Source organism: Leptopilina boulardi, unplaced genomic scaffold (genome assembly GCF_019393585.1).
Source record: "Leptopilina boulardi isolate dan_hultmark-lab unplaced genomic scaffold, ZJU_Lbou_2.1 LbouV2_165, whole genome shotgun sequence".
Lineage (NCBI taxonomy): Eukaryota > Metazoa > Arthropoda > Insecta > Hymenoptera > Figitidae > Leptopilina > Leptopilina boulardi.
Genome location: NW_026137713.1, coordinates 1,573,901 through 1,594,698, shown reverse-complemented (window position 1 = coordinate 1,594,698; position 20,798 = coordinate 1,573,901). Strand labels below are relative to the sequence as shown.

Here is a 20,798-nt window from a genome sequence, read left to right as displayed (position 1 = left end):
GATTATTTACTATTTATTTAAACATTTTTTTTTACTTAAAATATCATTACAATACTCAAATCAAGTTCAAAAATTGACAAATTTATAAAATATTAGTAAAAATGTTACAGGAGTGACAGAATCTTACTAGAGTGACAAAAAATTACTAAGAATATTACTGGTGTGATCAAAAGTTACTAAAAAAATTACTAGAGTGACAGAATCTTACTAGAGTGACAAAAAGTAAATAAAAACATTACTAAAGTAACAAAAAGTTACTGACAATATTACTAGAATGACAGAAAGTTACTAAGAACATTACTAGAGTGACAGAAAGTTACTAAGAACATTTCTAGAGTGACAAAATCTAACTAGAATGACAAAAAGTTACAAAGAATATTACTGGAGTAACAAAAAGTTACTCTAATTATTACTAGAGTGACAGAATCTTACTAGAATGATAAAAAGTTACTAAAAATATTACTGGAGTGACCAAAAGTTACTATAATTATTACTAGAATGACAGAAAGTTACTAAGAACATTACTAGAGTGACAGAAAGTTACTAATAACATTTCTGGAGTGACAGAATCTTACTAGAATGACAAAATGTTACTAAGAATATTACTGGAGTGACAGAATCTTACTAGAATGACAAAAAGTTACTAAAAATATTACTGGAGTGACAAAAAGTTACTCTAATTATTACTAGAGTGACAGAATATCACTAATAATATTATTGAAGTGACAGAATCTTACTAGAGTGACAAAAAGTAACTAAGAACATGAATATAGTGACAATATGTTACTAATAATATTACTAGAGTGACAGAATCTTACTAAAGTGACAAAAAGTAACTAAGAAGATTATTAGAGTGACAAAATGTTACTAATGATATTACTGGAGTGGCAGAATCTTACTAGAGTGACAAAAAGTAACTAAAAACATTACTAAAATAACAAAAAGTTACTGAAAATATTACTAAAATGGCAGAAAGTTACTAAGAACATTTCTAGGGTGACAGAGTCTTACTTGACTGATAAAAAGTTACTAAAAATATTACTGGAGTGACAAAAGTTACTAAAAATATTACAAGACTTTCAACATGTTACTAAGAATATTACTAGAATTAGAAAATGTTATTTTCAAATATAAAAATGAAAAAATACTCTTGGAATATAAATAATGAATTTATTTATTTAAAATGAAAAAATAAACAATTTTTTTTTTTTTTTTGCAAAACTTTTTCATTTAAAGCAAATTATTTTTTACGTTTTCCTTTTTTATTTCTTTATCTTTTTTCATTTGTGATGATTTAATTTTGCCAAACATTAATGATGATGAATTTTCATATTTTATTTTGTCAAAAATTTCTAATTGTTTTTCAACACTATTTCTATTGTTTTTCATTTCATTTATTGTCATATTACGAATTTCCTGTGGGGTTTTATTAATTTTTAAACTAATTGCATCAAATAGACAATCATTGTAATTAATGATTTTCTTTGTTTTTGGATATTTTTCATTTTTTCTCGTCCAACGACCACGTTTATGATATTCAACATCAATAAATGAAGAATTTGATTCATTATTCCAAATAACATAAAGTGGTGGTTTTTTGTATTTACTAACACGTATACTTCGTTTTATTGCCTTACTGACAAAACTCAAATGAAATAATCCAGCTGCTCCATTATTTTCCAAATTTGAAATTATTTCATCAATTTTCTCTTTTTTAAGATCATTGTTTTTATCACGTTTTTTTGGAATTATTTGTCTTGAATTTTTTGAACACGATATTGTTAGTGAACTTTTTTGTTTTGGTGTAAATTTTAATTTTTTATCCAATTTCTTATTGGGTCTCATTATTGGAAACTGGAAATAGAAAATATTTTTTAATTTTTCTATTTTTTCAAGATTATTCATTATAATCATTGAAAAATTAAATGGAATATAATTACGTTATGTTAAATTAATTACTTAATTAATTAATTAATTATTTAATTAATTACTTTTTGAAAATATAAAAACTTGTGCCTTTTTTTATAATTATAATTTTGATAAACAGAAATTAAAATTTACTGTCAAAAATAAGAGATCGTATGAACTGTCAAATGTTCTTGAAAGGACAACTTCATTTCATTCGGTTTAAAAAATAAATTTCTTTGAAAATTTTTTTGGAAAATTACAAATCCACTTTCTTTTAGTCCTCTTTTAAAATTTTCCAATTTTTTTTTTTTTTTTTTGAAATTTCTAAGGATTTAATTTTTTTTTTTTTTATTTTGAAATTTTCTAAAACAATTTTGGATAAATTGTTTTTACAAAAACATCAGCGAAAATATTTCCATAAGATGACCAATGATGTCCCAATATAAGTTTAACACTTTTTATTCGTCTTGGTTTTCCCACGGGTTTTCCCATTTCATATTCAATGCCAAGTGGAAGATTTTTGTAATCTAATTCATTTGCGAAAATTTCCACTTCTTCTTCAATTGAACCATTATTTAATCGATCCATTGCCTCCTCGGCAGTATCAGTATCGAGTGCCAAATGAGTCACAAAATCTTGATCGCTTCTATTCAAAAAAGCTGTAGTTCTTTTATTTTTCGAATAATTTTGCACCGATCCTAAATAATCTATACAAAATCATAAATTATTTTTTTTTATATAACGAACAAAAAAAATCAATTTGACAATTTTTTTTTTCTTATAAAACGAAATTTTTAATCAAAAATAAAATTAAAGAATAAAATGAAAATTAAATTGAAAATTAAATAAATTTTAAATGATCGATGGTAAAATTTTTAAATTAAAAAAAAAAATTTTTTAATTCATTTAATCATTGTATTTTTAGACTAACATTTTTAATTAAAAATATACGCGGAATATTTATTATCAATTTGAAAGTATTTTTTTTCATTTTGAAATTTATTTTCAAAAAAAATTCATTTTTTAAAAAAGTGTAGTACAAAAAATCCTCGCTAGGAGACAGTCGTTGACGGATTAATTAAAATTCAAAGTGAAATGCGATAATACCGACTGGAAAATTCCTTTCTATTAAATAATTTTTTTGATTTCTATTAAAAAAAAAATTCTTTTTTGAATTCTGAATTTTTAGTCTGGATAAATTAATTTATAATTTTTTTTTTTTATAAATAAATTACTATAATATAAAAAATAGTATTAAAGTTTTTTAAAAATAACAAAAAAAAGGTTAATTTTTTTAAAAATGAAATTTTTTTTCAAGAAATATAAATTAGGAATTACTCTTTGATTTTTTATAAGCAGCATGTGCTCGAGGAAAACCTTTCTCAAAATATGGATAGGAAACACCATTTTGCGATTTATTTAAAATTCTTTTCCCATCTTTCTCAGTTTTACCGATATATCGTGCTCCAATTAATACTGAATTCAATAGATTTATATTGTCATAAACATTGGTATTTTTGACAATTTTTTCAAATTTCCTATTACTCATTATATTTCTTCTTGAAAATTGTGGATTTATTTCAATATTTTTTTTTACTTTTGTCATATCTTCATTTTTGAAAACGATCTAATTTCCCAAAAAAAAAAAAATAAGGTTATATAATTTTATTTATTTTTTTTTTGTTTTATTTTTTATTATTTTTTTCAATTAATTTATTTTTCTTATAATAAAAAAATTTGTTATTCAAATCATTTCTTTTTTTTATTACTTTTATTGTTTTTTTTCTTATTTTATATTTTTAATACTTTTTCGAAATGTCACATTTTTTTTCACTGGCATAATAACACTTTGAAAGTAAAAATTGTTAGATTAATCAGCTGCATTCAAGTTTAATAAAAAAAAAAGAGAAAAATTTAATCTTTAATTTTCAAAATAAATTATATTTTTTATTTTATTGAAAAAAATGTAATAATAAAAATAAATAGTAAATAAATTATTACAAAAAAATATAATAAAAAAAAAATTATTTTTATCCATAATTTAAAAAGGTAAAAAAAAATTATCAAAAATAAGTTACGAAATCAAAAAAATACTTTTTAAATAATTTTTTTATTGTTCTTTTTTTTGGTTTACTTCTTTTCATTTCTGTGATAAATAAATTGACACCCGAAATAATTTCACTACACAAACAAAAATTTGACAATGATGATATTCTATTATTATTTATATTTTGAAAAAATTCGTCAAAAAATGTTTTTGTCGTTCCCTTTTTCCAAAGTAGAAATAACGGTGGATTTCGCGGTGTATAAATTTGGCTGTTTAATTGTATTAAATTGCTGATAAAACCAAGTTTCATTGACAATGAATTATTTTGTAAATTTTTCTTTAAAACATTTTCATGAATTTCACAATGACTAAATACATTTTCACATAATTTTTTTGTTTTTACTTTCGTTACAAGTGGCATTTTTTTTAAACAAGACTTTGTAATTCGCGATCCTTTAAATTTATTATAATTTTCTTTTGATTCTTTTGTATTTTTTTTTCGTGGTGCCATGTTTTGATTTTTTGCCAAAATAAATTCATTACCTGTGTCAAAGAATTTAATTTAATTTTTTTTTTTGAAATTAAAAAATTTTGTTTACTAAATTAAATTGAAATGTTAAAGATGATTTTTTTTACATACTTGAAATGTCAAAATTTTTCAACAAACCAGCCGAATTTAATTTTTAACTGTCAAATTTTTATGTTTTGTAATTTTTCCCAACTATATAGCGACTACCTTCACTTTTTTAAAGTTTGTGAAGACGTTTTTAATTGTTTTGCAAAAAAAAAAAAAATTATTATATTTATTTAAAAAGAAAACTTTTAACATTTATTTTTATAATATATTTAATTAATAATACTTTAACGTTGCAGAATATTGATTTTAGAAAAAAATTTCAATAACTAACAATTTAAAATTTACCGCTAATTTCATATTTTTTTACGCCATCTGTGATGTAAATTCTCAATTGTGTTTTCAATTGGCGCAAAAAGTGTCGCCACTGACAATTGTCAGCTTTCATCAAATACCATCATTCAATATAATCAGAATTTTGTTTTTTTATATATTTTTTATACAAAATGCATTTAATTTTATTTTTTTATACACAACATTTTTATTTCACATCATTATTAATTTATTTAATGTATTTTTGATATAATTTGCTTTATATCCAATTTGAATTTTCGCGCGTTAAAATTGTCTCTTGGTTAGTTTTTCAGTTCGCCGTTAGATGTCAGACTGTGTAAATTTTTTTATCTCTTGACAGTTGTGATAAAATCCCGGAAGGAAAACATTAATAAAATACATATTGTCATTTGAATCATTATTGGTAATATATAATTTTTATAACATTGTTTTTTTTAACTTTATTTTGAAAAGAAAAAACCTAAGTGTTATAAAGTTAGTGTCGAGTGTCAGTGTAGTACTGGTAGCAGGTAGCTAGAGATCATGTTCTGGCAAAGCAGTTTGTCAACTTATGTTTTGATCAATAATAATTTATTATTGTTTCAATTATTAAATTTTTGATTAATTTAAAGTGATAAATAATGCAGACAAAAAGTTTTAAGTAATTACTGAGGCAATTTATTATGATCACGTCAAATTTTGCAAAACATAACCTCAGTGATTTCGATATTTTTTTTTAAATTGTGTAAGTAAATTTTCTACGCTTTTTAAAAATGAAAATTTTATCAAAAATAATTGTTCTAATAATTGTGTTTGTAAATTATTTATTGTTTATAATTATTTAAAAAAAATGGGAAAGAAAAATTAATTATTTCAAGGTTGGTATTAGGAATATTCATCGTTGATTGGTTATTTAAATTTATTGCATTTTTTGAATATCGACGCGTTGATTGGCTGTTCAATTTATTGATTTTCTGCAATTTGGCGCGAATTTGCCGTTGTTGTGAGACACTTGTGAGAAAAATTGTCGTTGATATCTGCAGTAATTGTGTTTAATTTTTCACTAAAAAGTTAATATTTAATCGTTATTTAATTATTTATTATTGTACATGAGTGTTAAGTGAAGTGTATATATATTTCGTATAAATACAATAGTAAAAATCTGTTACTGTTACATGCATTGTGAAATTAATATAAATTGACAGAAATTTTTAAAGGTTAACTTTTTCACGATCGAAATTAATTTATATTTAACTTTGAAAAATATTACAAATTATAAGTTTTGTTGCAATTAATATTAAATTAAAAATCGATATATTATAATAAAAATTCCATTTTTTAGGTTATAAAATATGAATGACGTGAAATTAAAAATTTGCAATATTAAAATGTTTTTTTTTCAGATTTTCCTTCATCTCTCATGTCATTCATTGTTCAGCATTTGGATTACGATGAATATTATGTCGAATATAAAAATCAGCATCATGAAGCATATCGTAAATTCAATGATTTCGTTAAAATTCGAAAAAGGGAACAAATTTCTACATCGAAGTGGTGAGTTATATATATAAAAATAAATAAAATTAGTTTATAATTGGAATATTCTATAAAAGTTTTTTTTTTATATTAGATAATTTTATCTCTTTATTTGCATTTTTTTACATTAAATTAAATATTTTTTTTTTAAATACATTTTAGTTGAAGAAATAATTAAAATTTATATATAATTGAAAAGGCAAAGAAATTGAAAAATAAATATAAAATAAAAAAACAAAGATAAAATAAAACAACAACTAATAATAATAAAATAAAAATGAATTTTGATAAAAGAGAAAAATAATATAATAAATTATAATTATTAATAATTAATTGACCGGAATTTTGAGACAAATAAATAAAATAAAAACAATAATAATAAAAATAAATTTGAGAAAAAATGAAAAATATATAATGAATTATAATTATTAATTAATTAATTATCTGTGGGCTTTTGGGGCAAATAAAATAAAAATATAATAATAATAAAATGAATATAAATTTTTGATGAAATTAAATTATAATTTATTAATAAACTGTGAGCTTTTGAGACAAATAAATTAATTGAAAATATGATCAAGTGAGTTAACAATTGAAACGAAATTAATTTTTATAGTACAATGAATTTTGTGTGGTACTTAACAAATACTATAAAGTAAAGCCAAGGTTATGTGGTACATACATCATGTTAATTCCAGAAATTCAACAACCGTGAGTTAATTACGTCACGTGAGACTATTAATGCCAGACGGAATGGACACCGCGATGTACAATGTTGGGCCATTTAGGCCCTTCTATGTATATATATATATATATATATATATATATTATGTATAGGCGACTTTGCCGACCCTCGTTACTTGAGACGTTATAATTAAGACCTTCTGTCCCATTTCCAAGAACGGCGATTTGTTACATCGGCTTTTGATTAAATACCATGAAACTTTAGTCTCAAGTGCTCATTATTCTTGATCATACTTATATTTTTTTAAAAAACAAATCCTTTCATTATTTTTTTGCTAATCAACTTTTTTTTTACTCTCTATTTTGTAAATTAATACTCAAAATATATAACAATTTTAAATCTCAAGAAGAAAAATTTTTAAAAATTCATTTTAATTTTTACAGTAAAAAAATATTTTTGATCCGTTTATAGAATATAATTTTTAATTAATACAAATTTTAATTTAACTTTTAATTAATGAAAAAATAAAATGAAAACAATATTCTAGAATTGAACATTTTATTAAAAAATTAAATTAAAAAAAAATTAAATGGTCCATATATAGAAATTCGTGAAGTCTTAAAATATATTTCTCTTGATTAAAGCTCATTTGGGAGGTGGGGGGGGGGGCGGTTTAAAAAAAAAACTGCAACTGGAATAAAGGATGGTTCATTGATAGCGCGCACACTTGGTCTCTTTCTCTCTACCTTGCCTCACTTAATTTTCTGGTTAAAAGTGGTTGTTCCTTCAGGTCTAGGTTTTAGTCGTTATTACTTCAGAGAGCGCGTTTAATTAGCCTCTTGGAAACCCTGGGCGCTATATTTGGCGTATAATAGCGTTTCATGTTTTATAGTATTTTTTTTTTTTATTTTTTTAATTCCTTAAGACGGAAAACTCTTTTTAACCTCTTAACGACCAATCTCTGAAAACGCTTTTCAAAGCTGTTTTATATATATATATATACATTTATTCTTAATTCAGAATACATCTCTTATTAATTAACCCGTCTCTTATACTTGATTTTTTTGCATTTTATTTTTAAAATGCAATTCCTTCAGTGTATATTATATTTTTATTATACACAAGGATTCATTCAAGTTGATTAATATTTTTCCTTTGAGTCTATGAAACATTGTTTTATCATTTTTCTCACAAACGAAGTTTTGTGCACAAGAACAAAAAAACACTTGAAATATATTTTAATTGCAAATAGAAAAAAGAAAGCGATTTAATAAAAAAGTAATTCTAATTCTTATAAAAAGAATTTTTTTTGTGAATTTTCGTCGATATATATATATATATATATATATATAGATACAATAAAAGAGTCGAGTGAAAAAAATAGTCCTTTAAAAGGATAAAAGCGTCGCCATTTATTTTCGCGGCTCGTTACTGTTTCCACAATCGTAAAAAAGAGAAACAGCATGTCTAATGGATTCGGTGAATGTAACGAGAGAAAAAAAAGGGAAGGCATTTGAAAACTACTGGTTATGTTTTTGAATGGATACAATATTTATTTGTATAACGAATTAAAAGGAAAATATTTCTTTAATTAGTATTAGAAATAATTCTCGATTATTGCAAATTGTTACACACAAACAATTTTATTGTTTGATATTTGAGAATATTTTTCTCTTTATATATATATATAAATCATTATAAAATTTTTTTTCTTTAAATCGGAAATAATAATATATTTTTTTAAAAATATTATTAATCTATTAACAAACGTGAAATTTTATTTAAAAAAAAAATATTTTTCGTTTAAAATTAAAATAAAATATGAGAATTAGAAAATAGAATAAAATTATACATTTGTATATTTTATAATAATACACGTAGTCTATAAACTAGAGTATGTACATAATTTCTATTTTCAATTGCATTTGCACAATAATTAATTATTGTAGTCTTTTAGTCTTCTAGCATAAATTAGATACAAATTTTCCCTTCTCACTTTTATTTTTCAAATTTAGTTTTGTATCTTATTTTTTTGTTCTAAAACTATTTGTACTAAATAGAAATTTTATTGGACGGAATGAGTTCGTTTTCTTTTATCTAAGCGTAATGAACTGCTTTTAATAATTCTTAAAATTAATAGCTCTGTTATTAACAGAAAATTCTTACACACTATTTACAATATACTTGAGATTCTTTTTTTATGAAAAAATTCATTATAATCTCAATATAGTTTAAAGAAGGTGTGTATAAAAAATTTATCTTTCTGTACTTTCGATTAATCACAAATATTATTTAAAAGCTTAAAAACGGACGGTTTTGTTCTATTATTTAGTAATATAATTAAATCGAAGGCTGTTTCATTTTTTACAGTAAAAAACGCTTTTCTTGAATTAACCAGAATTCTGGATAAATAAAAAAAATTTTTTTTCGAGTATATTTTTTAGTATCATACATTATTGAATTTTTTTTTTTTTAAATTCTGTCACGTAATGTACGATACTCAATAATTTTAAAAATCGTTGTGAAATGATTTTTAAAAAATATTTTGTATATTATTATTAAAAAACAAGAATTTTTGAAAAATTCTTGAAAATTAAAAATTTTACCGCCAAAAGAAAATTAAGGGAATTATTGCCATTATGGATAGATAAAAAAATGAAATTCCTTTAAAGCTTGAGGCCCCATTGCAATAATCTTCGGAACAATAACATTCTTCCCAATATACTCCATTTTCGTAAATTCCCCAATTACAAACACCTGTAACTCCAGTTTCTGCCACTGAGGCACATCTTCGAATTACTTGTCTCCATCTACCGTCCCCTTAATAGAAAAAAGAAACAATTTTAATACAAAATTCGTTTTTTAAATTTATTTAAAAAAATTAAATTTTTTATAATTTTTTTTATTATTAAATAAATTGTTTATTTAATAATACAAAAAATAATAATGAAATTAAAAATTATATTAATTAATAATAACAATAATTATATTATTAATAGGTCATAATTAATTATAATTTAATTTGATAAATTTTTGTAAATAATGAAACAAAAAATACACTTACAAATAAAACCACGTGGACTTTGTTGTACATGTTTAACACAAAACGATCCAGGCATGTGAGATTCTTCTGTATTACATTCTATGGCAATATTTGTTTCTTTATCAAATTTATTATATGCTCCACAAACATCCGCACCTTTTGGGTCTGTATCTGAACTACATTGATAACATTTTATCGACTCCGAACCTAAAATTAAAATTTTTCTACAATTATTTTATTTATATAATAAATTACACAAGTTATTATAATAATAATAATTTTATTAATATATCGAGAAAGGAATAATAATAATAATTAAACTTGATTAATTTTATTACAATTTAATTACACGGCAAAAATTTTTAGTTACACAAAACTAAATTGTCAAAATATATTTTTTCATTATAGAGTAATTTAATAATAAAAATAAATAAATAAATTTATAAACAATAAAATATTAATTATTTGCATATAATTTAAATTAGTTAAAAAAATAAAATCAGTTACTAATTAAAATAATATTTTTACTAATCGTTTAGATAAATAATTCATTATTACTTAAATAATATATATACAAAACAGATTTATTGTTATTGTAAAAAGTCAACTTAGATTTTTATTAACTAATTCAGATTTAGTATTGACCATTAAAAAATAATAATTTATTATCTAATAATTATTTATTATTTTATAATACTATATTCTTGAGAAACAAACACATAACCGCATTTCAAGATGGAAGATGAGAATAGAAATAATGCTTTTGATAATTGTTTTTATTATTTCTACTAAAACTTGACAAAAAAAATTATTAATCGACTCACCAAAAAACATGCACAATAATGTTACACATAATATTATAAATTTTATTGTTTTTGATGTCATTTTTAATAATTTATTTTAATTTTTTTTTTCAGATTCTATATTACGTCCACTGGCACTTATGCTTTTCACTGTATACACCTGACGTCATTCCTTTGGGTGTGCCGCTCACGATGACTCGATCTCCCACCCTCAACTGCAACGCAACCAATTTCTATCCCAGGTACGTACATAATAAAAAAATTACCCCTTTCTTTAACTAAAAATAATTTTTTTTTACATCTTATTCAAAAATTTTCCAACGACATTCATTCACATAATATTAGTGATAAATTTAAAATCTTTGCGATTAGGTATCTCTAAAATTTACCCATATAAATTTTTTGGTCCATTGTAGCTCGGATGCTGTTGGTCCATTTGAAAAATTCCCCGTACACTTTTTATAGAACACAATCTGGAGATAACTCTCCTACTATTCCTGAGAGTTTATCTCGAAAATTTTTGTCCTCTTTGGTCCATTGTAGCTCGGATGCTGTTGGTCCATTTGAAAAGTGCCCTATACAATAATATTATATAGTCATAAATTTAAAATCTTTGCGATTAGGTACCTCTAAAATTTACCAAAATAAATTTTTTGGTCCATTGTAGCTTGGATGCTGTTGGTCCATTTGAAAAGTGCCGTATACAATAATATTATATAGTGATAAATTTAAAATTTTTGCGATTAGGTACCTCTAAAATTTACCAATATAAATTTGTTGGTCCATTGTAGCTCGGATGCTGTTGGTCCATTTGAAAAGTGCCCTATACAATAATATTATATAGTGATAAATTTAAAATTTTTGCGATTAGGTACCTCTAAAATTTACCAATATAAATTTTATGGTCCATTGTAGCTCGGATGCTGTTGGTCCATTTGAAAAATTCCCCATACATTTTTTATGGAATACAATCTGGAGATAACTCTCCTACTATTCCTAAGAGTTTATCTCGAAAATTTTTGTCCTCTTTGGTCCGTTGTAGCTCGGATGCTGTTGGTCCATTTGAAAAGTGCCCCATACAATAATATTATATAGTGATAAATTAAAAATCTTTGCGATTAGGTACCTCTAAAATTTACCAATATAAATTTTTTGGTCCATTGTAGCTCGGATGCTGTTGGTCCATTTGAAAAATTCCCCATACATTTTTTATAGAATACAATCTGGAGGTAACTCTCCTAATATTCCTGAGAGTTTATCTCGAAAATTTTTGTCCTCTTTGGTCCATTGTAACTCGGATGCTGTTGGTCCTATAAAAATACATTGTTACTATTTATTAAAATTTTTTAATTCTAGAATATTTTTATTTTTAAATATTAATATAAGTTAAAAAGCCGTGTTATCGGTTTCGTTTATTTGAAAAGATAAAAATTTTGTTGTGTGCAAAGGTTTTTGCTTTTATATACACAGTAAAACTCAGTGAAAATATATGGTAAAAAAAGGGTATATATATAATACTGAATGTAGAATCAAATTCTTTTAAAAAGTCTTTTTTGAAATCCCTTTGAATGTGAGGAAGAGAGAAAATGCGAAGTGAAATAAATCTTTTTGTGATATTTGAAATGGTATGAGAGAAGGATGGTTGAACGAATCCATGTTTTCACATAGCTTCTGGTTATTCTACTGTAGATTGGAATATATGTCAGAGTTGAACTTTTCACATTAAGGATTAAGATATGGTTTAAAGGATATATAAAGCAGGAATTTAAGCTACTTTTTTATATTTATATGTCTTAAATGGGAATTTTATTACTTTTCTAAAAATTAAATATCTTTTTATAAAATTATAAATATAATTACATTTTTTATAATCGAAAATAATATCAACTTTTGCTATATGCTAAAAAGAAAAATTTTTGTAAAGAATATTTTGAAAGAGTTTAAAGAATTATTTTATGTAAAATAATTTTGAATATGGCAAGATTATTTTAAATTACCATGTGACAAAATTAATTAGCTTTTTGAGCGTTTAATCAAAAGATATTATTTATATACACATTTTCGAGAGAATATATATATATATATATATCCGTTTGTCAGAGTCGAAAGTTGTGTATTATATTTTCGTAAACCTGGTTGTACCCCATAAACCATCTGGCCACAGATAAGAAAGCCACAGGGAAAATATGGCGAGCAACGAGCCATGGCATATAATCTAAAATTACTAAGAGAACATGTACCAAACTATATAATAGAAGTGCCCCCCCCTCTCCCTTCATCTCTAAGCTTTAACCCAAAAACTGGTTACGAAGTGGCTGCCATTGTTGCTGGACGAAGCATTGTTCGCGTAACTACTTCGGGTAATTGGCTGTTTTTGTCAATTACGCGGCAAATTCACCATGGTCCACATTTACTATATATATATATATATATATATATATATATATATATATATATATATATATATACATATATGCCATTAGCTTTCAGGCACTTTCAGGTATGCGAATTGTTGCCTACTTGAACGCTAAATTGCAATTTCGTTTTGTTTCCGTTCCAATCGAAATTTTGTTTCTTATTTTGATTACTTAGAAAAAAAAAATTTTTTTGCGAGAGGAAAAAAAAAGCATTTCTAATTTTAAGAATTTAATAATTTAATTCAAAAATTATTTTATCAAATTCTTTACAACACGCGTACATTTTGAAATGCAATAAAATTGTGCCTCGTAGGTGGCGCCACTCTACGTCATTGGCTCATTTTTAACTGTAAACAAAAATGTGCCTCGTAGGTGGCGCCACGTTCGCTCACATTGAACTGCAACAAAAATGTGTCGAGGTTTTTATTGATAATTAAGTAGGCGATTATTTGAATGAAATAAATTTTTTTCATTGTATATATGTGATTACGCGGTGTTTAAGGAGCGTATAAATGAAGAAAGAATATATATGTTTAAAAAAGGGTACTTGACGTTGAGTTCAAGACAAGTGGGACATAAGAAGGGTTTGATGGTTTGTACGCACATCTCACCTCGTTGTGTAAATTATTCAAAGCAACCCTCTCTTATATGATATATAGTGGCGCCCTTACAGTTGGCACCCACAATCTATTCTCTTGCACCTACACTCTCAACCTCCAACTTCCTTCCTTTATATACCTTCATCTCTTCTTCATATATTCTCCTTTCTTTTTCTTTCTCATAGCACTTTTTTTTCTTCATTTTTCTATATACAATATATATATATATATATATATATATATATATATATATATATTTCCTCTTGGTCCTCTTTCGTTTTCTGGCAGCAACAGTGCCTTCGGGGAATTCCTAGTTTTCTGACAGCCGCCACCGCATTTATCTCATCCAGCAATTCCAGACGGGCTTACAAAGGAAGTCCAGAATCCAATAAGTCCGATAACTCGCACCGTTTGTGTGTAGTTTCGCGTATACGTCCATAAGACCGTATAAAGTGTCAGTGTCGTTTTAATAAATAACCCACTGGACACAAAAATCATTTCTATATTTTTATTTTATTCGCGTCTGTAAAGAATTTTCGTTTAGTTTAATCCTTTCGTTTTTGTATATATATAGAAAAGAAAACAGTTATAAATTTTATTCTAGAAAGATTTATATTAACAGCAATATTTAATTTTACGTAAAAAGAATTTAACAGAAAGATTTCTCTTTTTTTATACTAATTTTTTACTTAAAAAAAATTTTTTTTGCTAATTCACTGAATTTTTATTTGTCCGAATTTTAATTTGTATTAATTTTAATTTGTACTAATTTTTATATTTTTAATTGATAGATTTTTTAAGACGTCGAATTTTCATTTGTCCGAAATTACAAATGTCCGAATAAACAATCGACAGAAAGATTTCGGTGCAATTTTTTTAAATTGTCCAATTAAAAATTTTAACAGAAAATCGTGATTGGTCAATTTTAAAAATTGCGCCGAAATCTTTCTGTCGATTGTTTATTTGGACAACTGTAATTTCGAACAAATGAAAATTCGGCATCTTAAAAATTCTATCAATAAAAAATACGTATATAAATAAAAAATCGGTGAATTGGAATTTTGTCATTTAAAAATTCGATTGAATGAGAAATTAAAATTAAAATTCCCTAAAATTAAAATTCGATTAAATTAAAATTCTTTTAAATAAAAATTCATCGAAAAGAAATGATTGTAATATAAAAATTCTGTCAAAAATTTGATATAGCTAAAAATTTTGTTAAGTAAAAATTTGTATAAAAAGAAATTCTTTCAAATGGTAATTCGAAAAATGAAAATTGGAGAAAAAAATAATTATTTCTAATTCTTTAAAATGAAAATTCAAATTAATGATTTTTATGTGATAATCATGCACCCCATGTCGCAGTAGCAATATTCCCCCCCCCATCGTTTTCTTTTCTGCCACACATAGGAAAGTACTTTCCATTTGGAAAGAAGATTTTGAGAAACGTATCAGAATCAGTATCTCTGTGCCAGTGTTAGTCTCCTTTACTTTTTTCCCATTTCATGAATCGATTCTAACACCTTTTAAGACTACATATATGTACTTACGACGATATATCTACATATATATGGAGAAAATAGTCGGGGAAAATGGTATCGTCTTGATAATACATTGCTCTAAAAGTTTGGCATGTAAATATATATGTACACATATATATATATTCTTGAGCTTCAGTTACAGCGAAAAAAAAACGTGCGGCAAACCAATATCGTTAGAACCCCCTTTTTGACAAAATGTATTCGTATAAATATTTTCAAGAATAAAATTGCGGAAAATGCTTTCTAGAGATTTTAGAATATCATTTACTTTTATAAATATCGTATATGATTTATTTTTTTGTAATTTTTTAAGATTTTACTCTCAATGTCTGATTTTAAATATATATATTTAAAATCAGACATTGATTTTTCGATAATTTCAATTACCAATAAAACTGATTTTTTTTTTTTTATTATGAAAAAAAATTATTTATTGTATTATAAATTATTATTTCTTTTTTTCAGCTTTCCTCATTTGATGGACTATTTGGCAGAAAATCAAGCTTTCGGTAAATGAGAAATTTAAGTCATTAAAACTCGGTCTCCTTGTAAGGATTATTTTCCAAAAATTTGGATTTTAACCTAGAGGAGGGATCTCCGGGGAAAAATGACTTAAAGATTATTATCTGACCGGGGTTGGTCGTCCTACGTTCGAGGGAATTAATTAGAATTGTGAGTAATTATTAAATTTCTTTATAATTATTTTTAATTATTTATAATAGTCAATTAACCGATTATTTGAAACAAATATAAATTTTTGTTTTACTATTTCAAGTCGTCACTCTTTAAATTTAAATTAATGAAAAGTGAGCTACTAATTCACATTAGTAAGAATTTTTACTAATTTTAGATTTAGAGAATAGAATCAATTTTTACATATATAGAGGTATTAAAAAAAGTTTCTTTCTGAAATTAAGAATATATTTTTCATTAAAAGAAAGAAAAAATTTTCATATTTGCAAAACAGAATAATTTTCCTCTAATATTTTCATGAGGATTTATTAAAAATCTCTCCAAAAATTAAATTGTTTCTTATTATAAAATAAAAAAAGTATAATGAAATTTAGAGTGAATTTTTGAAACGTGTGTGCGAATTTAATGAAAAAAATTAATATGGTGGGAATTTTGAATCTTTTTTGGTATATATATTCAAGAATCGTCGTCGACGTCGTCTTTGGGAAAAGTCGTCGCCGCGTCGACAAAAAGCAACTAAAAGGACTTTCTTTATACCACTCAGAGATAATTTTAATGAGATTGGTGAGAGAAAATACAAGACAAGTAATAGTATATATATATATATATATAAGTAAAAGATGGAAGCAAGATAAAGAAAAGCTAGATAACAGAGCATCGACTTAATGGAAGAGCCCATGCAGTTGAATAAATAAAGAGCTAATGACAAAAAAGAGCAAAAAAAAAAAAATAATAATATATATATAGTCGACTCCTCGAGGATATATATTTTCGAACATTGTGAGAATTTTAAAAGACTGCTGGAAAGAAGATTGGGAATGCGGAGCTTTCGCCAATAAATTAGGCTTCTCCCTTCTTGTTCCTGACATTGCATTGATTTCCAAGCGAGAGAAAAGTATTTTTCCAACCCCCCTGTAAGAATGAAAAATTTATCGACATCTGAAGTTGAAGTCTAAAAAATCATTGAATAATCTAAATGTCTAAATTCATTATTAGATCGAAGAAAAAATATTTAGAGAAAATTGTTCTTTTATTAGTCAATTTTTTTTTTCCTATGAAAATTATTCTGCTATACAGTATATTTGCAAAAAGAATTTCAAAGGAAAATATTTTTCCTTAGTCTTTTTTCAGAGAAAAATATATTTTTAGAGAACATCATATTTGAATCTTTTCTCTTGCTATTTGAAAATTATTCTTTATTTTTTTTTTTGCTAACAATTTTTTGTTAAAACAAAACTTAATATGGTATTTCTTTTTTCAAACAACATTATTTTTTTTGAATGCAGTTAATATTTTTTATTACAAATTTATGAGCATAAAAAGAATCATTTCAAATGAATTAAAAATATTTTATATATATTCTTTTGTGAGAAGTTATTTTATTGTGATTTTATTTTCATATATATATATATATATATATGATAAAAGTTCTTTTGTGCACAAAGAGATGCATTTATACATATACTGTAAAAATTTTGTATATAAGTATAAAAGAACCTGTTTCATATATATATATATATATATATATGTGATCCTTTTGAAGTATTATTTATAAAAAAAATTTCTTATTTCTTTTTCAATTTTTTATAGAAACAAAATTAGAAATTAGTTTTTCCACTCGCGAAAATTAGTATAATTATATATATATATATATACTGTACTTGATAAAATCATAATGAGGAAAAAAAAACAATGACCCCTTGAGATGAGAATTAAAACTTGAAATGTGTTTTGCTTACCCCTGGAGAAATACTTCTTCATTAGGACATTAAGATAAAAATAAATTAGTACGAGATGTGAAAAATGGAAGCTGCAGGAAGTTTTCTGTATATACTAAATACTAAGAGAAGCAGAAATGATGCTCTTAACTCGAATTTATTTTTCATTTCACGTTTTTTTTTCGTGAAAAGGTGGGGGGTTAGGAGAGCCAGTTATAATTATGAATAATAGACTGATAAATTTCCGAATAATTATTCTTAATATCCACGCATTGTTTCTTTATTCATTTTTTGATGGATTGCGTATATTATAATTTTGAATATTGACTGAGAAATTTATTTTTTATTAGACAATTATTTTCGCAAATATTTAATTAATAAAATATTTTTATGAGATAAGACAACAATAAAAAAACACATTAGATAATTTGGAAATTTTGACAGAAAATTTTTGTAGCTATATATAATAAAAGGAAAGTGGGAGAAAAATAATGTATTCGTCTGGCGGACAACGTTCTGGTTCGTTCGGTAGTAACCAGTAACCGTACAAAGCTATGACGACGTGCCTGAGGCGAGTTGAATATTTCATAGAGTAGCCACACTATGGAAAACCACGGCATCCTCTATAACGCCCTACAAGTATCTGTCAGAGAATTTGCAATTCCCACTGTGCTTTCGCTCCTCCCTCCCGCACTCTTCCAATGTACACCAAATATATCTGTTCCCTGAGTTTTCGAAAATTATGAAATTCTTGATACCCTTTTTCGTGTCAATCAAATACCTTTTGTCTGTCATACTGTGAAAGGTTTCAATCTCGAATTGCTTTTTCCACTACTCATATTACATATATATATAACACATGAGAGGTCTCTCATTTATAGTCTGCGTCGTATATTTATATTAGTGATTGAATATTTGGCCAAATAATGTTTCATTTAAAGAACATTTTTTTAATTTATTTTTTTAAAGTTTAGTTTCAGTGATAGATTTCTTCAAGTTTTCAAGAAATTTCTATAGAATCGTTCCTGAAGTTGCTGAAAAGATTTAAGGTTTCATGAAGTTTGTAAAAAGTAGGTTAAAATTTTTTTTTGACGAAATCTTCTGAAAATTCCATCAAGTTTCTAAAAGGTTTCGATAAACCAAATATTTCATTAAAGTTTCCATAGAATCCTCCATGAAGTTTCTAAAAAGTTGATCAAAAGTTCCTTAAAGAATGTTTTACGAAATCTCAATAAGGTTCTATGAAGTTTCTAGAAAGTTCCACCAAGTTTTAAGAAGATTTTCCAAAGTTTCTAAAAGATTTTATCAAGTAGCTTGAAGGTTTCATAAAGTTTCCAGAATGTTCCATGAAGTTTTAAGATTTTCCGAAGTTTCTAAAATATTTTATCCAGTTTCTAAAAGGTTTCATAAAGTTTCTAGAATTTTCTACGAAGATTTAAGATTTTCCGAAGTTTCTAAAAGATTTTATCAAGTTTCTAGAATGTTCCATGAAGATTTAAGATTTTCCAAAGTTTCTAAAAGATATTATCAAATTTCTAGAATGTTTCATAAAGTTTCTAGAATGTTCCATGAAGTTTTAAGATTTTCCAAAGTCTCTAGAAGGTTTCATAAAGTTTCTAAAATGTTCCATCCAGTTTTAAGATTTCTTGAAGTTTCTAGAATATTTCATAAAGTTTCTAGAATGTTTCATCATGTTTCCAGAATGTTCCATGAAGTTTTAAGATTTTCCGAAGTTTCTGGAAGGTTTCATAAAGTTTTTAGAATGTTTCATTATGTTTCTAGAATGTTCCATGAAGATTTAAGATTTTCCGAAGTTTCTAAAAGACATTATCAAATTTCTAGAACGTTTCATAAAGTTTCTAGAATGTTTCATCATGTATCCAGAATGTTCCATGAAGTTTTAAAATTTTCCAAAGTTTCTAGAAGATATTATTAAATTTCTAGAATGTTTCATAAAGTTTCTAGAATGTTCCATGAAGTTTTAAGATTTACCGAAGTTTCTAGAAGGTTTCATAAAGTTTCTAGAATTTTCCATCAGTTTTTAAGATTTCTCAAAGTTTCTAGAAGGTTTCATAAAGTTTCTAGAATGTTCCATTAAGTGTTAAGGTTTCTCGATGTTTCTAGAATGTTCCATCAAGTTTTAAAATTTCCTGAAGTTTCTAGAAGGTTTCATAGAGTTTCTATAATGTTTCATCAAGTTTTAAAATTTCCCGAAGTTTCTAGAAGGTTTCATAAAGTTTCTAGAATGTTCCAGCAAGTTGTAAGATTTTCAGAAGTTTCTAAAAGATTTCATCAAATTTCTATAAGGGTTCATAAAGTTTCTAATTAAAAATTATTATTAATTATTATGGAATTAATAATTCCATTAAAATTTCTACACAAAATTCCATAATGTTTTTAATGAATAAATTTTATAAAGAATGTTCCATAAAATTTTCAGAATGTTTTTGATAAAGTTCCATGAAATTTTTTGATATTTCCATCAAGTTTTGAGAAAGTTCATTAAAATTCAACCTATTCTAGTAGCTAAAAATTCACATTTAGTGTTCACCAGGTTTGTCAGACTGGGGAATAAAAATAAAGCTTAAAAAAGATTAAAAATAAAATTTTTAGAAAGTTATTTTCTACAATTTAAAAACCAATAAAAACAATATATTGTAAAATCGTAAAAATTTGTTCACAGGAAAACATATATACATGTTTTATTTCGTAAATATATGCGGATTAGTCATTGTGATTCTGCCGGATCTTTGCTTGTTGAAAAACGTATAACACTTTCTGGTCCATATATATATATATATAGGAAACAGAATCCGCGTATCATCCACGACTGAATAATCCTCTTGACACGTGAAACGAGTGGTCACAGCATGCGTCCTTTAAGCTCTCTCGGCGTATGTT

At 24.8% G+C, this 20,798-nt stretch overlaps 3 protein-coding genes and 1 long non-coding RNA gene across 10 annotated transcripts in view; 1 reads left to right on the top strand and 3 right to left on the bottom strand.

Moving 5' to 3' along the window:
* The window catches only part of LOC127277042 (uncharacterized), a 229,790-nt gene that overhangs the window by 61,141 nt on the left and 147,851 nt on the right, over positions 1–20,798 (top strand). Inside the window, exons 1-4 of one of the 4 annotated variants that reach the window (XM_051297857.1) lie at positions 5,202–5,286; positions 6,266–6,416; positions 11,044–11,171; positions 15,952–16,158. The gene's annotated coding sequence lies outside the window, so the exon portion shown is untranslated. Of the gene's footprint in view, positions 1–5,201; positions 5,287–5,336; positions 5,608–5,871; positions 6,080–6,265; positions 6,417–11,043; positions 11,172–15,951; positions 16,159–20,798 lie in introns of those variants that run through there. The other 3 variants (XM_051297856.1, XM_051297855.1, XM_051297854.1) reach the window with 3 other exon arrangements.
* Positions 1,157–3,737, bottom strand: LOC127277041 (uncharacterized). 4 transcript variants are annotated; one of them, XM_051297852.1, is made up of 4 exons: positions 3,678–3,737; positions 3,247–3,535; positions 1,992–2,615; positions 1,157–1,854 (listed from the first exon to the last, which is right to left on the bottom strand). In XM_051297852.1, exons 2-3 carry the CDS (start codon positions 3,512–3,514, stop codon positions 2,272–2,274), a joined length of 612 nt encoding a protein of 203 aa, XP_051153809.1. In that variant the 5' UTR covers positions 3,515–3,535; positions 3,678–3,737; the 3' UTR covers positions 1,157–1,854; positions 1,992–2,271. The 4 variants fall into 4 exon arrangements, with proteins under 4 accessions (XP_051153809.1, XP_051153808.1, XP_051153806.1 ...); XM_051297851.1 differs by lacking the exons at positions 3,247–3,535; positions 3,678–3,737 and having other exon boundaries at positions 1,941–2,264; XM_051297849.1 differs by lacking the exons at positions 3,247–3,535; positions 3,678–3,737 and having other exon boundaries at positions 1,992–2,264.
* Positions 4,000–4,698, bottom strand: LOC127277049 (uncharacterized). The gene is made up of 2 exons (XR_007842308.1): positions 4,596–4,698; positions 4,000–4,498 (listed from the first exon to the last, which is right to left on the bottom strand). It is a non-coding gene; the product is annotated as an uncharacterized LOC127277049 (long non-coding RNA).
* Positions 8,925–11,130, bottom strand: LOC127277044 (uncharacterized). Its single transcript, XM_051297861.1, has 3 exons — positions 10,951–11,130; positions 10,148–10,333; positions 8,925–9,903 (listed from the first exon to the last, which is right to left on the bottom strand). The coding sequence occupies exons 1-3, from the start codon at positions 11,009–11,011 to the stop codon at positions 9,686–9,688; spliced, it is 465 nt and encodes a 154-aa protein (XP_051153818.1). The 5' UTR covers positions 11,012–11,130; the 3' UTR covers positions 8,925–9,685.

Bases quoted from the DNA above. Each gene is read 5' to 3' on its own strand.
- LOC127277041 (XM_051297851.1), bottom strand. From the start codon at position 1,845: ATGAGACCCAATAAGAAATTGGATAAAAAATTAAAATTTACACCAAAA.
- LOC127277044 (XM_051297861.1), bottom strand. From the start codon at position 11,011: ATGACATCAAAAACAATAAAATTTATAATATTATGTGTAACATTATTG. The intron at 10,334-10,950 runs GTGAGTCGATTA...TTTTAATTTTAG, and splicing joins ATTATTGTGCATGTTTTTTG to GTTCGGAGTCGATAAAATGT. The intron at 9,904-10,147 runs GTAAGTGTATTT...TTTTCTATTAAG, and splicing joins AAGTCCACGTGGTTTTATTT to GGGACGGTAGATGGAGACAA.